At 40.4% G+C, this 19,058-nt stretch overlaps 1 protein-coding gene and 1 pseudogene across 1 annotated transcript; both read right to left on the reverse strand.

Moving 5' to 3' along the window:
* Positions 1 to 4,918: 4,918 nt before the first annotated feature.
* On the reverse strand, positions 4,919 to 5,251 carry LOC110931454 (mulatexin-like). The gene has a single exon (XM_022174848.1). The coding sequence runs from the start codon at positions 5,249 to 5,251 to the stop codon at positions 4,919 to 4,921; it is 333 nt and encodes a 110-aa protein (XP_022030540.1).
* Positions 5,252 to 11,288: 6,037 nt separating this feature from the next.
* Positions 11,289 to 18,552, reverse strand: LOC110927668 (annotated as a pseudogene).
* Positions 18,553 to 19,058: the final 506 nt, after the last annotated feature.

Genomic DNA, 19,058 nt, shown 5'->3' on the forward strand with positions numbered 1-19,058 from the left:
TAGATTTTCAGTTTTTGACCGATATTGGAGCGATCGGTCGGGTCCGGGAGCTCATGCCAGCTAACTCCCCGTGGGATTACTTATTTGATGCCGCCGCAGAGCGGGCCCACAGGGAGATTACTTTAGAGTTTTTATCTACCTTTTCATTTACAGACACCCGGGGTGGGGGTTTTCAGCATTTTTTTACGGCAGAGGCCGTAGCTTTTTCTATTTGCGGCAAGAGTCAGAGGATGACACTTCCTCAGTTCGTTGTTGCCTTGGGTCTGTACTCACAGGAGGACTCAAGGTCCCGCGCATTTTTTGATGCGCCAGTCAGCACGCACACTGACGTGTTGTAGCCGTATTGGCGCACTATTGGGTTCGGGGAGTTCGCGAAACCGAAGCAGCGATCCCCGAAGGCACAGGCGACTGATCTTTACGACCCGTTACACCGATACCTACATCGGTGTATCGCCGTGACGATCGCCGGTCGTCATGATAGCAGGGAATGGGTCACCCAAAATGACCTATTCTTCTTGCACGACTTACTTAGCGGCGGGAGGGCCAACTTGGCGTACAAGTTGGCCGCATATCTCGCCGACTACGCTTTTAAGCGACCCTCTTCCCACATCAGCTGTGGGGCCTTCGTCACCCGTCTGGCGGAGGGTTTCTTTCGCCTCCTGTCCCCGCAGGTGGCAAGTGATATGACCCTGACACGCCAGCTTGACAGGGTTGGGAGGGACACAGCCCTATCGATGGGTTTGGCTCGCGAGCTCGAGGGAGGGCAGCTGGTTTGGGCTTATGGTGTGGGTGAGGGACCCCGTGGAGAGGGTGGTGATGAGGGTGGTGATGAGGAGGGAGACGATGGTGAGGGAGGCGAGGGGGAGGGAGATGGAGGCGACGAAGAGGGAGGCGACGGAGAGGGGTCGGTCATGCTGGCGATCGATCACAGGTAGCTGCGGAGGAGTTACGGGGTGATCGCCCGTACGTTCGACGCAGCGTGAGACAGCGTGTGATGCCTCCACCAGGGGTGGAGGAGAGACTCGTTCAGGTCGAGTCGGATGTAGCTGCAGTCAGAGGGGATTTAGCTGCAGTCAGGGGGGATTTAGCTGCAGTGAGAGAGGATGTACGGTGGATGGTCGAGGCGATTGTGGCTATGCATTCTGCCGCGCCCCTACCTCCACGAGCTGGCGTAGCACCACCACCACCACCACCGCCGTAGCTGCTTTTTGTATTATTATTATAATTTTTTTTTTGTTATTTTACGTTTGAAATTTTGTAAAAGTTTATCTTTTTTTTGTTTTAGATGTAAAACATTATAAATATTAATCTTGTGTTTAGATGTTAACTTGTTTGTTTAATAATTGTTGTCGTAGTTTATCATAATCATATCACATATTTATCGTTTTACATACTGGAAACTTACTAAACATTATAAATACGTTTAACTATAAACTCGACTCGTAACATAATCCGATATATACAATACTATTTTAAAATTTACAGAACTTATTAAACGGTTTCCCGATTGCAACAAAAAATTAACTATTCTATACATATTTATCGTTTTACAAAGTGGAAACCTATGAAACATAATAAATACGTTTAACTACAAACTCGTAACATAATGCGATATATAAAACACTATTTTAAAATTTTCAAAATTTATTAAATGGTTTCTCGATTGCAACAAAAAATTAACTTTTCTATACATATTTATCGTTTTACAAAGAGGAAACTTATTAAACATAATAAATACGTTTAACTACAAACTCCTAACATAATCCGATATATACAACAAACGGTTTCGCGATTTCAACAAAAAATTAACCTTTCTTGCTATACGGGCCGTATAACATTATACGGCCCGTATACAGATTTCAAAACTAAAAACCCTTGTCCAACCTTCGAAACAATATGCAAGTATGTATACGACCCGTATATAATATACGGCCCGTATACATATAAAAACAAAAAAACATTCCACTCATTAAATTCTGTGCATAAACATTCTATACGGCCCGTATAATTATATACGGCCCGTATACAAATTGGGATGTGAAAATAAGATTATAGGGGTGTGGAAATAGAACAACCCTAAAAAAAGTCTACGATTAATCTATCTTCTTTTAAATATAGATTAACATGTTTTAAATTACTATTTATTATACATCGAGTAAAAACTAAAATAAGATTATAATTTACTTTATAGTGCTTGGTGGTGTTTTTGACGGTGGCTGTGATGGTAATAAACAAAAGGTTTTACCAAAGTTAATTTTTTATTCGATAAAAGAGTTGTTGCTTACCTATATGTATAAACATCCCTAGTTACCCACTATATTTATCTCTCCCCAAAACCTTCCTCTATTTCTCACTCTCTTAAACTCGACTTTTCCTTCAATATTTGATTTCATAAATGTTGTATAACATATCCTCAAATCTTCCAAGAATCTTTACATAAATCTCTTTTTATGAGGTTATACCTACATACATATATAATATGTATCTGTATATGTAACCCCTCAACTGTGTCCAAATTATTGAAAGTTATTTCCAACCCCCACCATCTCAAAACCTCGTCATCAGTGCACTTAACACCAGCACCGCCTCGCCAGAAAATTGGTTGAGGGTTGTTGTTGCCTCCTAGGACCACCCCCTCTCTCATTATGCACTCAACATCTCCTTATTTCTGATTCGACGGTTCGGTTTTTAGATTTTTAATAACCGAAAATTTTGGTTCAGTTTTCAAATAACCATTTTCAATAACCGAAAATAATTGAACCGAACTGATATGTTATAATAGTATGTCAAATCCATATATTTTTATGTTTAAGTTGTTTAAGTGTTTAATCCATGATACTAAGAATTATTATTAATTTTATTCTTGATTGTCAAATATTTATAATAAGAACATAACATGTTTATGTATTATTAAAATGATTTATCCATTCTTTACAAGAAATAACTAAATTTAACATAAAAATTAAATGATTTTCAAAGTATTATAAAAGAAAATGTCTTAATAAAAAAAACATTAAAATGGATTAAAAGGTTATGTTTAGATGAACACTATTAATAAAAAAGACTAAATATATTAACCTAAATGTAATCATTTAAGAAACATTTTTAAACTTTGAGTTATACTTTTAATTTTTGAATCTAACTTAATTTGTTTAATAAACCGAAAAACCGAACCGAACCGTTGTTAAAACCGTAATAACCGAAAACACTGAACCCGAACTGTTTTCAAAAACTGAATTTCGGTTACGGTTTTGATTTTACCCAAACCGAAACGTGCACACCCCTAACCACCACCCAAGAAAACCAATAAAAGGATAAATGGAAAATAATTTGTACAATAAAAGTAATGATGCCTATAATTCTTATAAATTAATAGTATATAAATTACATGTTTAAATAAATTAAAAACATTTATATATTGATATTCCAAAATCCCTTTTGTCAAATTCTTTAGAAAAAAACTAGCAATTCTGATGTAAAGCACCGTATAAAACAAGATGAGCTATCGTCTATGCACCATTTATGCTTTCTTTTGAGGTTGATATTTTGGTGTTGATTTATCATTTATTATTTTTTACAATGAGAATCTATTACCAAAAAATTCATAGGTAAAGAAACACCACGTTAATCCAAAAGTTAACTTGTGGAATTAGTCTCGTTCAAATAAGGTTAATCTTCTTTTTTTCTCTCCTAATGACCGCTTGATCCATGGCTTGTTGGGGTCACGTTTTGGTTGGTACGAGTACCACTGGCGTGTATGGCCCCAACTTCAGTGTATTCTCCCTCGGCATACTTGTCAACTGGGTGGTTTTGGACGTGTGCGTTGTCCAGCTGGTTTTGGACGTGCGCGTTGTCCGCTACCGGTCCAGACTGAGAGTTCAAACCGAGAGGGGAAAAAGGTGTTCTTCGATCTACCAAGAGATCAAAAAATGCCAAGAAGAAAGAAGATAAAAAGTGATAGTAAAAATTGGTGGGCGCAAATGAAGAAACACCAAGTTAATCCAAAGGTTAATCTTCTTTCTTTCTCGCCTAATGACCGCTTGATCCTACAAAACAACACAACACCGTGAATCTCATTACAAGGGAGAGGATTAGGGGGTTCTACTTGAGAATAAGAACTTGTTTTGAGGATACTAAGTGTGTGTCTTAAATGACAGTGCAAGAGAGCAATGCTTAAACTTGGAGGTGAATTCCTCTATTTATAGCCGAAGATAGTAACGAATGAGATGGGCTGATGGGCTTTGGGCTCGACGTCGACATCAAATAATATCCCATTTGTCCCCTTGGACACAATCGTTAGTGTCTGCAGGCAAATGGAAAGATGGCGCATGCTGATTGGATCCACATGGCTTGATAGTTGTCCTTGCTGTCGGGTCTGCCATCAGCAGTTAAAGGAGATCAAAGAGCAGTGAATGGCACACAGTGATTGGTGACATGTCACTGTCCTTTTGTACGTCTTGTCTCCTGCACGATTGTTCATCATGAGCCTCCACTGGACACAGCCTAGCGTGCGTCTATTGGTCGCATGCTCTGTCACTTGTACTGGTTGTACTATGCCTTACTGGCGTGCGCCGTAGAAGCTTGCGCAGATATTCTTGAAGGTGACTAAGGTGCTATTTGTTTTTGCAGGCATAAACTGTCTGCAAGCTGATTCCGTCTGTTTTCATGTCTGCAACTGAAGATATGGTATGAAGCTCTGCAAGCTGAAAATATAAGAGTGTTTATTTTTATAAATTGATACTGTCTGCACAAACAATCATCATACACTTTGTATCTTCACAATTAACATATCCATGATCCAAGTATCCAACTCACATTTTAATTAATGTATCTTCACAATTAATAAATTAAAAAATTATTAACTTAAAAAAAACAACAACCCCATCTTCACATTATTCAACGTGAGCGGCAACTATCTTCAACAACCCCATCTTCTTAAAGATTCAACACCTTCTTCAAGATTCAACACCTTAACGACCCCATCTTCAACAAGCATAGCATACCTCCTGGACCTAACCCTTAACCCAACTGGTGAGGTCAGAGATGGTGATGGTTTGGAGTTCGTCGGAAGAGTCGGTGGTGGTTTGGATTTCGTCGGAAGAGTCGGTGGTGGTTTGGAGTTCGTCGAAGGAATGGGTGGTGGTGGTTGAGGGGGCGGAAGGAAAGGGAGCGGTGGTGGGTGAAGGGGCGGTGGTGGTGGCAGACAGAGGCGACGGCCGGCGTCGTAGCTTCCTCCGAAAGAGGCCTTCATGGTTTTGTGTGGAATTGAGAAGAAGAAGAGGATGCTGGAGATGTTGGTAGCAGGATGTTTAAAGGAGTCGTGTGAAGATGTTTGAAGGAAGGGTTCATAGCTTTTGTTTTAAGATGAAATAAGCCATTTTCAGATCTGTTTAAAAAAACAAACAGTCTTCAAGGGAAACGTCTGCGCGCCTACAGACAACAGTTCCCTTGAAGATGTTTGAAGAAAAAACAAACACCCCCTAAATCTAAAGTTCAAATATTAAGTTCACTTGTTTTGGGTATGACCTTCCGCGCACGACACAACCTTGTTGTTGCGCATGTCGGCGCGCGATTTTGGACCATACCCCTTCAAGTCCCCCAGTCCAGTGCTTCTTCCATGTGTGGATGTAAGGGGGTGGAGCTCTGGACTGGTAAAAAATTGCTATGTGGATGCGTAATCTACTTATTGTCTGAGTTTGGGCTTGATACTGGTTAGAAGCGTGCATTCGTAAACTTAAAATAGTAGCCGGAAAACTCATACGATTTTCAACAATAAAGTTACAGAATGCTATAGTGTAAAGGGTTTGTAAAATATGTTGTAATAGTTGTTTAATCATCAGGTTTTGTTCCAATGGTGTGTTTTGATCAAACGTTGTTCGAGTAATTGATTAATTTTTTTGAAGGATAGTGTTGGTTTAAAAAGATACTTGATTTTACTCTGTTTTTAGGGGTTTTACTCTGTTTTGTAGACTATTTATTAAAAAGATACTTGATCAAACATTTGAATAGGGGTTTTTACTCTGTTTTTAAGGGTTTTTACTCTGTTTTGTAGGCGATTTTACTATGTTTTTAGGGATTTTTACTCTGATTTAAAAAGATACTTGATCAAACATTTGAACAAGGGTTTTTACTCTGTTTTTGTAGGCGATGGTATGATGTTTGTTTGGTTGATTTGTTGTAAACATTTGTACAGGGGTTTTTTATTAATAAACTGGGTTATAAAGATTTATTAATACACTGTGTACACATGTGTATTCGGTGATTTACACTTGTGTATATTGTTATGAAAATCTGTTAATATAGTTGGTTGTACACATATGTACATGGTATTTTTTTTATTTGTTATGAAAGTTTGTTAATACAGTGGGTTGTACACTATGTCCACATGTGTATAAGCAGTCGATATACAGGTGTACAAAAGGTTGTTTATGTCACACCCCAACCGATGGCGGAATCATCGGGACGCGACACTAGGCGAATCAGATTGCTCAAGAGAATCCATAACAACTTTATTGCGACAGTATTTAATGCGTTCATTATCCCATACTAATAAACAATACAATCACATAAGGTATCACAGATTTCTTGTCCTCTCGAACAATACAAATCTGACAATCATAGATTTTAGGTGAGTTTCTAGACTTCCTAGCTTGATTTGATGTAGACTGCGACTAAACCTGCAACATACGTTAAAACAACGTTAATACAAACATATTGGCGAGTATACAAGTTTTGATAGTAGCGAGAAATTGATAAAAAGTGTTGCGAATTACCAAATACATAATGAGATACCTCAACATATATACATACAAGACAGATACTACCAGCTAAGTCACTCGAGCTGCGATTGCGATTGCTATTCATCCTAACAAGACCCCGTCGGGTGCTATAGTACTATACTAGTTAAGGCGGGACCTCGCGAGTATAAGTTCTAACACATATGTAACTAGTATCACGTGTAAATATGCATAACAGTCATTCGCAAGTGATAAACAGTTTGATTGAACAATTCGTTTGATAAATTTGATTTAATAGGAACATATGTTACACCCAAAATGCGTTAAAAAGGGGTTCGAGTATACTCACAGTCGGTGCTCAGCAAGCAAACACAACTTGGTTGGATTGAAGGGAGATCGCCTGAGATTAGCCTGATTGCGTATTAATAGTGTAAGCGTTGCATAGTGCGTTACACGGTGTAAAAGTGTCAATGGATCGGACAGCACTCTGATCGGATGGCAATCCGATCGAGGGGCTGGTCGATCGGGTGACAATCCGTTCGGATGGTCGTCCGATCGGGTGACCATTCGATTAGATTTGCTACCTCGTTTGGGAAAGATGTGTTTGTGTATGATAGTTTGCCTTTTGAAGTTTTCGTTGTAGCATTTTGAAAACAGAGAAGTTTCTCTACCTTTCAGGTCGGTCGATCGGGTGGCAACTCGATCGGATGGCTGTTCGATCGGACGGTGATCTGATTGGCAAGGCACTTTGGTTGATGCTAAGTTCACAGCAGACTGGTCGCTCGATCGGGTGGAAATCCGATCGGGTGACAATCCATCGAAACTGATGTGTGATGAGGTTTTTGTAAAACGTTTAAGTGTTGAGAATCCAAAAGTCAGCCGATCGGATGGTCGTTCGATCGGATGGCAATCCGATCAGACGGCAATCCGTTTGTTGTTCTGATCCTTGAATGTTTGAAAATTTGTTTAAGTCTTGACCCTAAGTGCAACCCGACCGGATTGCAAGTCGATCGGGTGGCAGCCCGATCGGAGGGCAATCCGACCGGACGGTAACCCGTCCCACAATCTGATCGTTTTACAACTTGGCTATTTCGTTAAGCTTTTGCGATTTGATCGAGACAGTACGACTACGAGCCAAACAATGGAACTCCACCAAGTCCGAGTCACCGGATCAGATGGGAATCACCCCGTCCGATCAGTTAACTGTTCTCGACGGTTATTCGTTTTTAACACGACAAGCCGGTCATCTCGTCGATAGGAACCAGTTCTCAAACCGACACTTCACTATAGGAAGAGTAGAAGGTCTGTACGAGCTCTGTTGCTACCGGTTTCGAGTGAAAAGTTAAAAAGTTTAAAGGAAAACTTAGATTCGGCTTAGATCTGGGTGAAATTAGTGTTTATATACCGTTGAATCTATCAGATCCGGACTGTTCTTGATGAGATGAGGTCACACTTCATTGTTCCTAAGAACTCCATGATGACATCACCTTAGAACAGCTCAAATCCGAAGATTTATCGGTGAAAAAGTGAGATTTGATGGTGAAAAAAAGATGAAGGAGTGCGTGTAGATCATAGAAGTACAGGATTTGAGGTAGAAACTTACAAGAATTGCGAGAAATCGAGAGAAAATGGCCCCAAAGCGTGTTGGTCGAGTGACAGCTGTCACATCACTGTTCAAGTGATGTGACAAGGGCTATTTATAGGTGAAGAGGAGAAAAGGGGAAGGGAGTGCCATGGATCGGATGGTTGTCCGATCGGTTGGCTGTCCGATCGACCAGTCATTCGATCGGTGGTCTCCGGTGAATTGTGTTTCAATGTTTTGTTTCGATTGTTAAGCGTTGCGATAGTTTGGTTACACATTCTCATCCACATTTCATATATTTATTATAATTAGCCACGTTGGGTCGTATATACATATCCATATTTCAAAGTTGCGATACAATAACTGGGTTTCGTTTCGAATATACGATTACTTCGCGACGCTTCACGGTCATCGAGGAGGGTAGAATAGGTCCTCTCTCAATGTTATCGTGAACGTTAATGTGTGTTTTTGAGTGATGAGTTGCACTGCGACACATCACGGCTGTCAAGGAGGGTAGAATTGGTCCTCACTCGACATCTTCATGGTTGTCAGCAAGCGCAATGTGGTGTGATAGTGATAAAGTATGCGAAATATGCGAAAAATACTGCGATTTAGCGATATATGCGATATAGCCACATTATGATCCGAATCTCTGGTGCTAGGCGTAACGAGTGTAACGAGTAGTAACAACGCATGAATGTGCGGGTTGTTACAGTCTCCCCCACTTTAGGAAATTTCGTCCCGAAATTAATCCATAAGAAGGGTCGCGAGATTTGATGCGAGCGAGTAAGCGAATAAGCGACGAGATAGCGAGCGATCGATTGAGAACCTAACGCGCGATAGCATTGCGAAGGCTAAGCAAGAGCAACGAGTTAAAGCGATTCGTATAATCAAAGGCGATAACACACACAAGAATGCGATTCCGGAGCGTTTTAAATTTTCGAAAAGTCGATTAATTTAGGAAAAACTTGTTTATGAAAATCTTCTCATGGTGCGGCGTTAACTGTGTTGATATTCATGCCAGCGCTATGAGAAGGGTTTTAGTTAGGTTACCAAAAGATTTCAGGGCGATTAAAACTCGTTTTACGAAATTTTTCTCATCACGCGGTAGTAACTTGAGTCGATTGTCATACCAATATTACAAGGTAATCTCGTTTTGTACAAAGGTTTTGATCAAATTTTTAGAAAAAGTTTTGTAACAAAAGTTCATTTACACAAAAGGTGTTAATGATGTCAAAAAAAAATTTCAAATTTAAAGTCGTCCCCGCATGGCACTTCTCACGAAAGTTCGACAATATGGCTAAAACACTTATATATAGGAAGTACCAGCGGCGTATCCACCATGTTTTAGCCATCCGGCTTCCGTCCCGTGGGGCGGTGTCATGCGTGTCGACTTAGTACTTAATAGATTTGCGATGACTCGGTCCAAGCGAGAAAGGTTAGATCAAGTCTTTGAAAGGCGAACTGAGTGATGAAGTCGATCTCGAACTCAGTTTAGTGACACGAGCGAGTGCGATAAGCGACGAGGGTACGCGATGCTCGATAACACAAACACCAAACACCAAGCATTGCAAGCGAAGACGGTAGTAATAAACGAAAAGCGATAAGCGAAAAGCAATAAGAGATGAGCGATAGCGACAGCCGTCGAGCGATAAGCGACAGTTGATGCGTTGCAAGTGATGGAGGCATGCGATTCGATTAGATTTAACAACACCACAATTTTAACTAACATTAGCCCATATGGCCTTTTCCCACGAAAGTCTGCTGATACGGCTAAAACACCACCATGTCTTTGCCCTATTAGTTTCGTCTCGTGAGGCGAGGTCATGTGTGCTGACATAACACAGGTAACATAGATAACACATATAGTGATACGCGATAGCGATAAGCGATAGGAATATTGAAGTGATGAGATAGATGCGAGGAGCATTAAGGCGAAGAGCGATGAGCGGTACTCGTCAAGCGATCCATGATACGCGATTCGTAGTAAGTGATACACAATAAGCGGTAAGCGATGGAGCGATACACATAAGATATGCGATTAAGCGAAAACATCATAAGTGATAGTGATCCACATAATAAGCGATTGAGATTGCGAACACACAATAAGTGATAGCGCGAGACACATAATAAACGATTGCGATTTGCGAGATAGATTCTAGCGATAATGCGATTGCGAGCGTGTTGACTTACGAAAAGTCTTGCGATCACATGCTTGAGTTGCGATTGAGATTGTTACGCCTTGCGATGTAGTATAGTGTGTCGAAAATAACCACAATAGTATAATAGGTCTATGTTCCAACTCCACATGGCACTTTCTTCACAAAACTTCGGTTGGCACAGCGAAACACCGTCATGTTTCAACCATGCGCCTCTGTTCCGTGAATAGGTGTCACACTTCGTCAGACATGGTCAAGACGCTTATATATAGGAAGTACCAGCGGCGTATCCACCACGCTTAACCATGCCCTGAACGTTGAGGCATCATTGAAACTCACTACGATCTCCGTGCACTAACCAAAATAATCCCTTGTGCACCCGTGATTAATTTGATTCTTGCACGTTTATCGTACCTTATCTCAAGAACACATAGTAGGGGTAAAATACATTATATAGTACATAGTGCTAGCATATAGATTGTGTGCGAGTATTAGAGAGAAATAGAATCCACATGTGTCGAGAGATAGAATAAGTTTCCACACATAAAAAGAAATTGACGGCGAAAAGTCGTATTATTACAACAACATTAGAAGCAAAATAACGTTGCTGTGGAGTACTTCTGCGGAGACTGCGGTGGTTGCTGAAATTCCTCAAGGCTGCGATCCCGTGCGACAGTGTTGCGTAAGATGACCGTACCAGTTGCAATTTGCGCAATAGCGACAGTTAGCTTCTGGCGGGTGATGATACGTACACTTGAAACATAGGGGATGAGCTCCGTTGTAGGCGCGTTTCAAGTGAACCGGAACTGCTTAGAGAGGTTCTGGTTGTGACAGTCCAGTTGTTAAAGAGTCTGGGCCCATGGTCTTTCGTTTACGGCTGGGCTGAGCTTCTTGAGATGATGCGGTTTCTTCGGCGGATTCATCTGATGATTCGCTGGAGACATCGTCGGAGGAATCTTCAGAAGAATCGTCGGTAGGATCGTTGGAAGAATCGTTGGATGAATCGATGACGATTGCTTGAAGTGCTTGTTTGATAGGATTCTTGGAGAAGAATCCGTTCAAGACTCGTTTTTTGTTGATTTCTGCGGCCAAGCGGTAGGCTTCTTCTATGGTAACAGGTCTTGCAGCTTCGACGAAATCGCCCACACATTCCAGCAAGCCACGAATGTACTTCGTGATGGCTTTCTCTGAAGTGTTGACTTGATTCGGGCAGATTATGCTAAGCTGTTTAAACCTTGCGGTGTGGCCATTATTGTCACCTTCGACTTGCTTGATTTTCCAAAACTCGTCTTCTAATTTCTGGACTTCGTGGGGAGGGCAGTACTCTTTCTTCATGAGCTCTTTCAGCTCATCCCATGAGAGAGCGTAAGCTGCGGAGATCCCACGTTTGTTACGTTCAGCTGTCCACCAGTTGAGTGCTCGCGATTGAAATACTCTGGTAGCGCAAGTAGTACGAAAACCGTCGGGACACCCACTCTGATGAAGGGTAACTTCGATAGAATCGAACCACTGGAGTAGTTGGGACACACCTCCTTCACTAGTGAATTCCATCGGATCACAGGCTTTGAAGTGTTTGTAGAGGAAAGCAGATTGCGGCGCTTCAGTCTTGAAGTCTTCCGAGGTTCGAGAGTTGCTGAGAGAGTGCACTTGAGCGACAATTTGAGGAATGGCTTTGGCCACTTCCTTGGCCACAAGCGAGGCAATCCTCTTATCGACGCTTCGTTTGGCTCTTCTCCTAGCTGTTCGTCTCGAGGTAGGGTTGTTGGAAGGCATCTAGATAGAGAGATAGTTGGATTGAGATTCGATCATAATGATTTTTGAGTTTGCGATGCGATTGAGCGCGATCAAAACTTGTAGCGTGCAATATAATATATTTCACATAGGAGCCACATAGGAGACACGAGATTCCTAAGTTCTCACACAATGATTTGCTTGTATTTAGATATAAATAGTTGTAGTTTATACTTACCCACATACATATTGGCGTAGAATACGCGAGGACGCGATGAGAGGGAGAGAGCGAGAGTGTAAGCGTGTAATTAGACATTAGTTTTTGTTGCGAACATTCGGTCTTCGTTTTAGATTGCGATGGTTGCGCGAGTTGTGCGTTTGGTAAAACAAGGAGCGAAAATTGACAAATCGAGAAATCGATAAGGCGTAATTAAACAAATAAAGCGTATTTAAGTTCATTAAAGCGTAAAACCGGCGAGTCGTAGGCTTAGCAAGATAATTGGAGTGCCTCGGGTGTTTAGGCGTCGACTACCCAAAGTAACCCAACTATACCCAACAAGTTCGTGCACGCGCGTTGACCTAGAAGAATTATGCTTCCACTGGGATGCAGCTCATGGCATTCGTCCTCCTAGTCATCGCGTGGCTCGAGTCGTCGTTATGGTCGAGTCCTTGGTGAGAGCTTTTCGAAAACCATTTTAGAGAGTGGAACGGTTTATCAAGATACGGGTTTCACCCCTAACTTAACAACTTCGTTCCTAATTGTGGTTATGCTCTTCGAATAAATTCATGAGTTCCACTAGATTTCGAAATGGAGACTTTCGTCGAGATGTGGATATCACCCCTAACTCGATGAAAGGTTATCGTGCTAGAAAAATGCGCTGAGTGAGCGATCTCATTATGAGTTCTTGGTTTTCACGCCTGGTCTCGACTGGATCACTCGGTTGTGTTATGTGAATATTTTTTGAAAACGTGTGTATTGTGTTGGCCTTAGGAAAGGCTAAGTAATATTCTAGCCTTAGGAAAGGCTCTTCGTGGGTGAAATTGTAGTATGCGGTGTTCATGCGAAGTAGTAGCTTTTAGCGTTTTCGATTAAGAGAATCAGGTAGGCCCAATACGAACCCTACTGGGTTCGTACGAGTCGGCCTGTTGGTACTTAGACTATAGCCTAGGTCAATTTCTAAGACATTGACCCGGACTAGGTCAAGTCTTGCCTAATTCCCTATAGTTATGGCTCTGATACCAATCTGTCACACCCCAACCGATGGCGGAATCATCGGGGCGCGGCACTAGGTGAATCAGATTGCTCAAGAGAATCCATAACAACTTTATTGCGACAGTATTTAATGCGTTCATTATCCCATACTAATAAACAATACAATCACATAAGGTATCACAGATTTCTTGTCCTCTCGAACAATACAAATCTGACAATCATAGATTTTAGGTGAGTTTCTAGACTTCCTAGCTTGATTTGATGTAGACTGTTACTAAACCTGCAACATACGTTAAAACAACGTCAATACAAACGTATTGGCGAATATACAAGTTTTGATAGTAGCGAGAAATTGATAAAAAGTGTTGCGAATTACCAAATACATAATGAGATACCTCAACATATATATGCATACAAGACAGATACTACCAGCTAAGTCACTCGAGCTGCGATTACGATTGTTATTCATCCTAACTAGACCCCGCCGGGTGCTATACTACTATACTAGTTAAGGCGGGACCTTGCGAGTATAAGTCCTAACACATATGTAACTAGTATCACGTGTAAATATGCATAACAATTATTCGCAAGTGATAAACAGTTTGATTGAACAATTCGTTTGATAAATTCGATTTAATAGGAACGTATGTTACACCCAAAATGTGTTAAAAAAGGGTTCGAGTATACTCACAGTCGGTGCTCAGCAAGCAAACACAACTTGGTTGGATTGAAGGGAGATCGCCTGAGATTAGCCTGATTGCAGATTAATAGCGTAAGCGTTGCATAATGCGTTACACGGTGTAAAAGTGTCAATGGATCGTACAGCACTCCGATCGAGGGGCTGGTCGATCGGGTGACAATCCGTTCGGATGGTCATCCGATCGGGTGACCATTCGATTGGATTTGCTACCTCGTTTGGGAAAGATGTGTTTGTGTATGATAGTTTGCCTTTTGAAGTTTTCGTTGTAGCATTTTGAAAACAGAGAAGTTTCTCTACCTTTCAGGTCGGTCGATCGAACGGGCGGTGGATCGAGTGGCAACTCGATCGGATGGCTGTTCGATCGGACGGTGATCCGATTGGCAAGGCACTTTGGTTGATGATAAGTTCACAGCAGACTGGTCGCTCGATCGGGTATAAATCCGATCGGGTGACAATCCATCGGAACTGATGTGTGATGAGGATCTGTAAAACGTTTAAGTGTTGAGAATCCAAAAGTCAGCCGATCGGATGGTCGTTCGATCGGATGGCAATCCGATCGGACGGCAATCCATTCGTTGTTCAGATCCTTGAATGTTTGAAAATTTGTTTAAGTCTTGACCCTAAGTGCAACCCGACCGGATTGCAGGTCGATCGGGTGGCCGCCCGATCGGACGACAATCCGATCGGACGGTAACCCGTCCCGCAATCTGATCGTTTTACAACTTGGCTATTACGTTAAGCTTTTGCGATTTAATCGAGATGGTACGACTACGAGCCAAACAATGGAACTCCACCAAGTCCGAGTCACCAGATCAGATGGGAATCACCGTCCGATCAGTTAACTGTTCTCGACAGTTATTCGTGTTTAACACGACAAGCCGGTCATCTCGTCGATAGGAACCAGTTCTCAAACCGACACTTCACTATAGGAAGAGTAGAAGGTCTGTACGAGCTCTGTTGCTACCGGTTTCGAGTGAAAAGTTAAGAAAGTTTAAAGGAAAACTTAGAAAACTTAGATTTGGCTCAGATCTGGGTGAAATTGGTGTTTATATACAGTTGAATCTATCAGATCCGAACTGTTCTTGATGAGATGAGGTCACACTTCATTGTTCCTAAGAACTCCATGATGACATCACCTTAGAACAGCTCAAATCCGAAGATTTATCGGTGGAAAAGTGGGATTTGATGGTGAAAAAAAGATGAAGGAGTGCGTGTAGATCATAGAAGTACAGGATTTGAGGTAGAAACTTACAAGAATTGCGAGAAATCGAGAGAAAATGGCCCCAAAGCGTGCTGGTCGAGTGAGAGCTGTCACATCACTGTTCAAGTGATGTGACAAGGGCTATTTATAGGTGAAGAGGAGAAAAGGGGAAGGGAGTGCCATGGATCGGATGGTTGTCCGATCGGTTGGTTGTCCGATCAACCAGTCATTCGATCGGTGGTCTCCGGTGAATTGCGTTTCAATGTTTTGTTTCGATTGTTAAGCGTTGCGATAGTTTGGTTACACATTCTCATCCACATTTCATATATTTATTATAATTAGCCACGTTGGGTCGTATATACATATCCATATTTCAAAGTGCGATACAATAACCGGGTTTCGTTTCGAATATGCGATTACTTCGTGACGCTTCACGGTCATCGAGGAGGGTAGAATAGGTCTTCTCTCAATGTCATCGTGAACGTTAATGTGTGTTTCTGAGTGATGAGTTGCACTGCAACACATCACGGCTGTCAAGGAGGGTAGAGTTGGTCCTCACTCGACATCTTCATGGTTGTCAACAAGCGCAATGTGGTGTGGTAGTGATAAAGTATGCGAAATATGCGAAAAATACTGTGATTTAGCGATATATGCGATATAGCCACATTATGATCCGAATCTCTGGTGCTAGGCGTAATGAGTGTAACGAGTAGTAACAACGCACGAATGTGCGGGTTGTTACAGTTTATTTGTCTGCAACCTGGAATAGTATACACTTATGTAACACACTGTTGTGCACATGTGTACAGACTGTTGTACACAGGTGAACATACCAGTGTACACCGAAGAACAAACGGTCTTATCTATAAGTATTATTGTGACAATATAGTTGTTTAATTTTATGGAGCATGTGTAGGAAAAATGGTGTTTCAAACCAAAGATGGAATAGGGCTAATGCATTTTCAAATGAAGGATTTACAAACAAGTGTGTGGATTGGGGCTGCGGTTTTCAATTGCTTTGCTTCTATGTTTAACTTTGAGAAAGTTAATATAACTAATGGAACATAGCCACGCCTTTTCTGTCATACGGATTGCATTGTAAGTAGATGGTAAATTTAGTTGATGCATACCGTAAATGTATAATACAAATAAAAGTGACTAGTACGCCTGTTTTGTGGTACCTTTGATGCAGGCCGACGATTTGTTATGTAACACTGGATATGACGATGCTGAAATTGTGGAAAAGTTCAAAAGGATTTAGAAGGCGTATTTGACACGGTTACGGAAAAAATATGTTGTGAAGTTTTCAAAGGAAAACAAGCACTGTGATCGAATAATGGCCTAAGTGGCTGCATTTGAAAAGGCGAACAAAACTTTTGTTTAGTTGACTGCATGGCAAACCATAAACAACATACATAGACTTTTGTTTGGTAGCCAAAGTGGCTGGTTTATGAAATTTCGCTGTAAACTTTGTTTTAAAGGCTTTAGACGTTGGTTAATGTTTGTATTTTCTTTGTTTATCAAAGTATTATGTGTGTTGCATAATGTGGGTCTTTTGTACAAAATCTTGCTCTGATAAATGGTTTGACACCGAGTGGCATAGTTGGTGTCCAATACCTAGTCCCATTGGGACTTTCGTATACATTACTAGCAACCGATTAAATATACACGAAAAACAGTGAAGGATTAACTAAAAAAATGCATTGTACACATCTGTATATAGAATATACATAAAAACAACTAAAACATACATGATCTGTACATCTGTGTATCACTCGAGGGAAACATAAAACCACTAACTTTAAAAAAGAAATCACTATACAGCTGTGCATATACACATAACTTACTGGTAAAAGAAGGTCGTCATATAATATACACATGTGTATAAAGATGTTATCTACATATTCTTTCTATTGAACGACATCATGTTACATATATACATGTTACAAAACTTGATCTATACTACTACAACAACATCCCAATAAGAAAACCTATCAACAGAATCTCTCTCTTGAATGACAACAACCTGTACATAATGAAAAAACCAAACAAACACTAATCTATACATTGATACCATCATCATAATGAAACAAACAAAAAAACCCAGAAAGTATACAAATCTGATCAATCATCTTCTTTCTCCAAATCAAATACCAAATAATACCAATACAATACTAATTCTTTCAAGTAATCGATAATAATCACTAATCAATTATTCGCTAGTTTTGCATTAAAATGTGACAATAGCGACTCTAAGGTTAATCTGCGGAATTTCGTTGAATAGCTTCCAGACGTTCATGTTCAAGTTCACGAATGCTACTAACTTCAACATCGATTCGATCACCACTCGTATGACCCGTATAAAAGCTACCTAGAATCAGTTATTAGTCCACGTATCATCGAGATCATCATAATGCTAAATCCGAGAAAAGAATTATTCTACAAACGAAGAATATAACTAGAACGATAAAACAAACAACAAAATTAATTAATAAATAGACAATATCTTTACAATGTAAATCAAAAAACCGATAGAAATCAACATTGACATGCCTTTGCTACTGTTCAAAGAAATCATGTGGTTATGCAGAGTGAACTAACAACACAAACTCAAAAAAATAAACGTGTGTATGCATATCGGATACCTTCAAATGAGCAGTGGCTTTGTCCTTGTCAGTGAAAACTCCAGTGGATTCGACGACGTACTCCGCTCCAGTTTGGGACCATGGATCTCTTCAGGATTCCTTCATTATTTCAAAACATAATTTTTCAACAAATTATAAAAAACGTACTACAACATTAACTTTAAAAAGGATGAGTGAGAGATGTACATGGAACCGAAAATAGTCACCAGTTTCTCACCGAAAAGAAGGGTTTGGTCATCCTTCACTTTAAGTTCATGGTGTTTCCACGCACCATGAACACTGTCATACTTAAACATGTAAGTCTGCACAAAAAAATTACAATCAAAATCAAAATTCAAACTCAAAAACCACCATTAACTAACAGATCCACAACCTACTAAACCAAATTCAACATTATTTTACACCGATCAATATCTAAAACCCACCAAACCCCATTTTAGTACTATAGATACAATAAAATTATGAAAATTATTACAAACCATGTACTCCACATAGATAAATGGATCGTTAACAACAACAAGTTCAACATCATCTCTCGGCAAAGCTACTCTAGCCACCAATCGACCGATTCTTCCAAACCCTAAATACCAGTTCAGATTAAATTATCACAACACATAATTCAAGAAGAACAAAAGTAGAAAACACATTGTAAAAACCTGGACAAGATGTTCGTGAACAAGAAATTAATAGATGAGATGATGAATTTCGATAATATTGTTTAAGTTAGGAGCGAATCTTGGAGAAAGTTAAACGAAATCTCATATTTTATTGTAAATCACACTACACCAGCCATCATCATCACCCCATCTGAAACCAACCATCCCACCATTGTAACACCCCGTGTTACGAAAGTCAAAGTCAAAGTCAAGATTGAAGTCAAAGGAAGAAAAGATTGCTAATTGCAATCTGTCACTCCTTGCTCAACTAATGTTTCGACTTCTTTGACTGTAATCGAATCTTTTATTTTAATTACTTTAGTTGTATTATGTGGAGTATCTATTAATAATCGAGGTTTAATCGTTATTTATCGCATGTTTTATCGCTTTATCGCTAATCACATCGCAATCACATTCGTGCTTTGATTAGTAGA

This window comes from Helianthus annuus, chromosome 3, assembly GCF_002127325.2.
Source record: "Helianthus annuus cultivar XRQ/B chromosome 3, HanXRQr2.0-SUNRISE, whole genome shotgun sequence".
In the NCBI taxonomy this organism is placed as follows: Eukaryota; Viridiplantae; Streptophyta; class Magnoliopsida; order Asterales; family Asteraceae; genus Helianthus; species Helianthus annuus.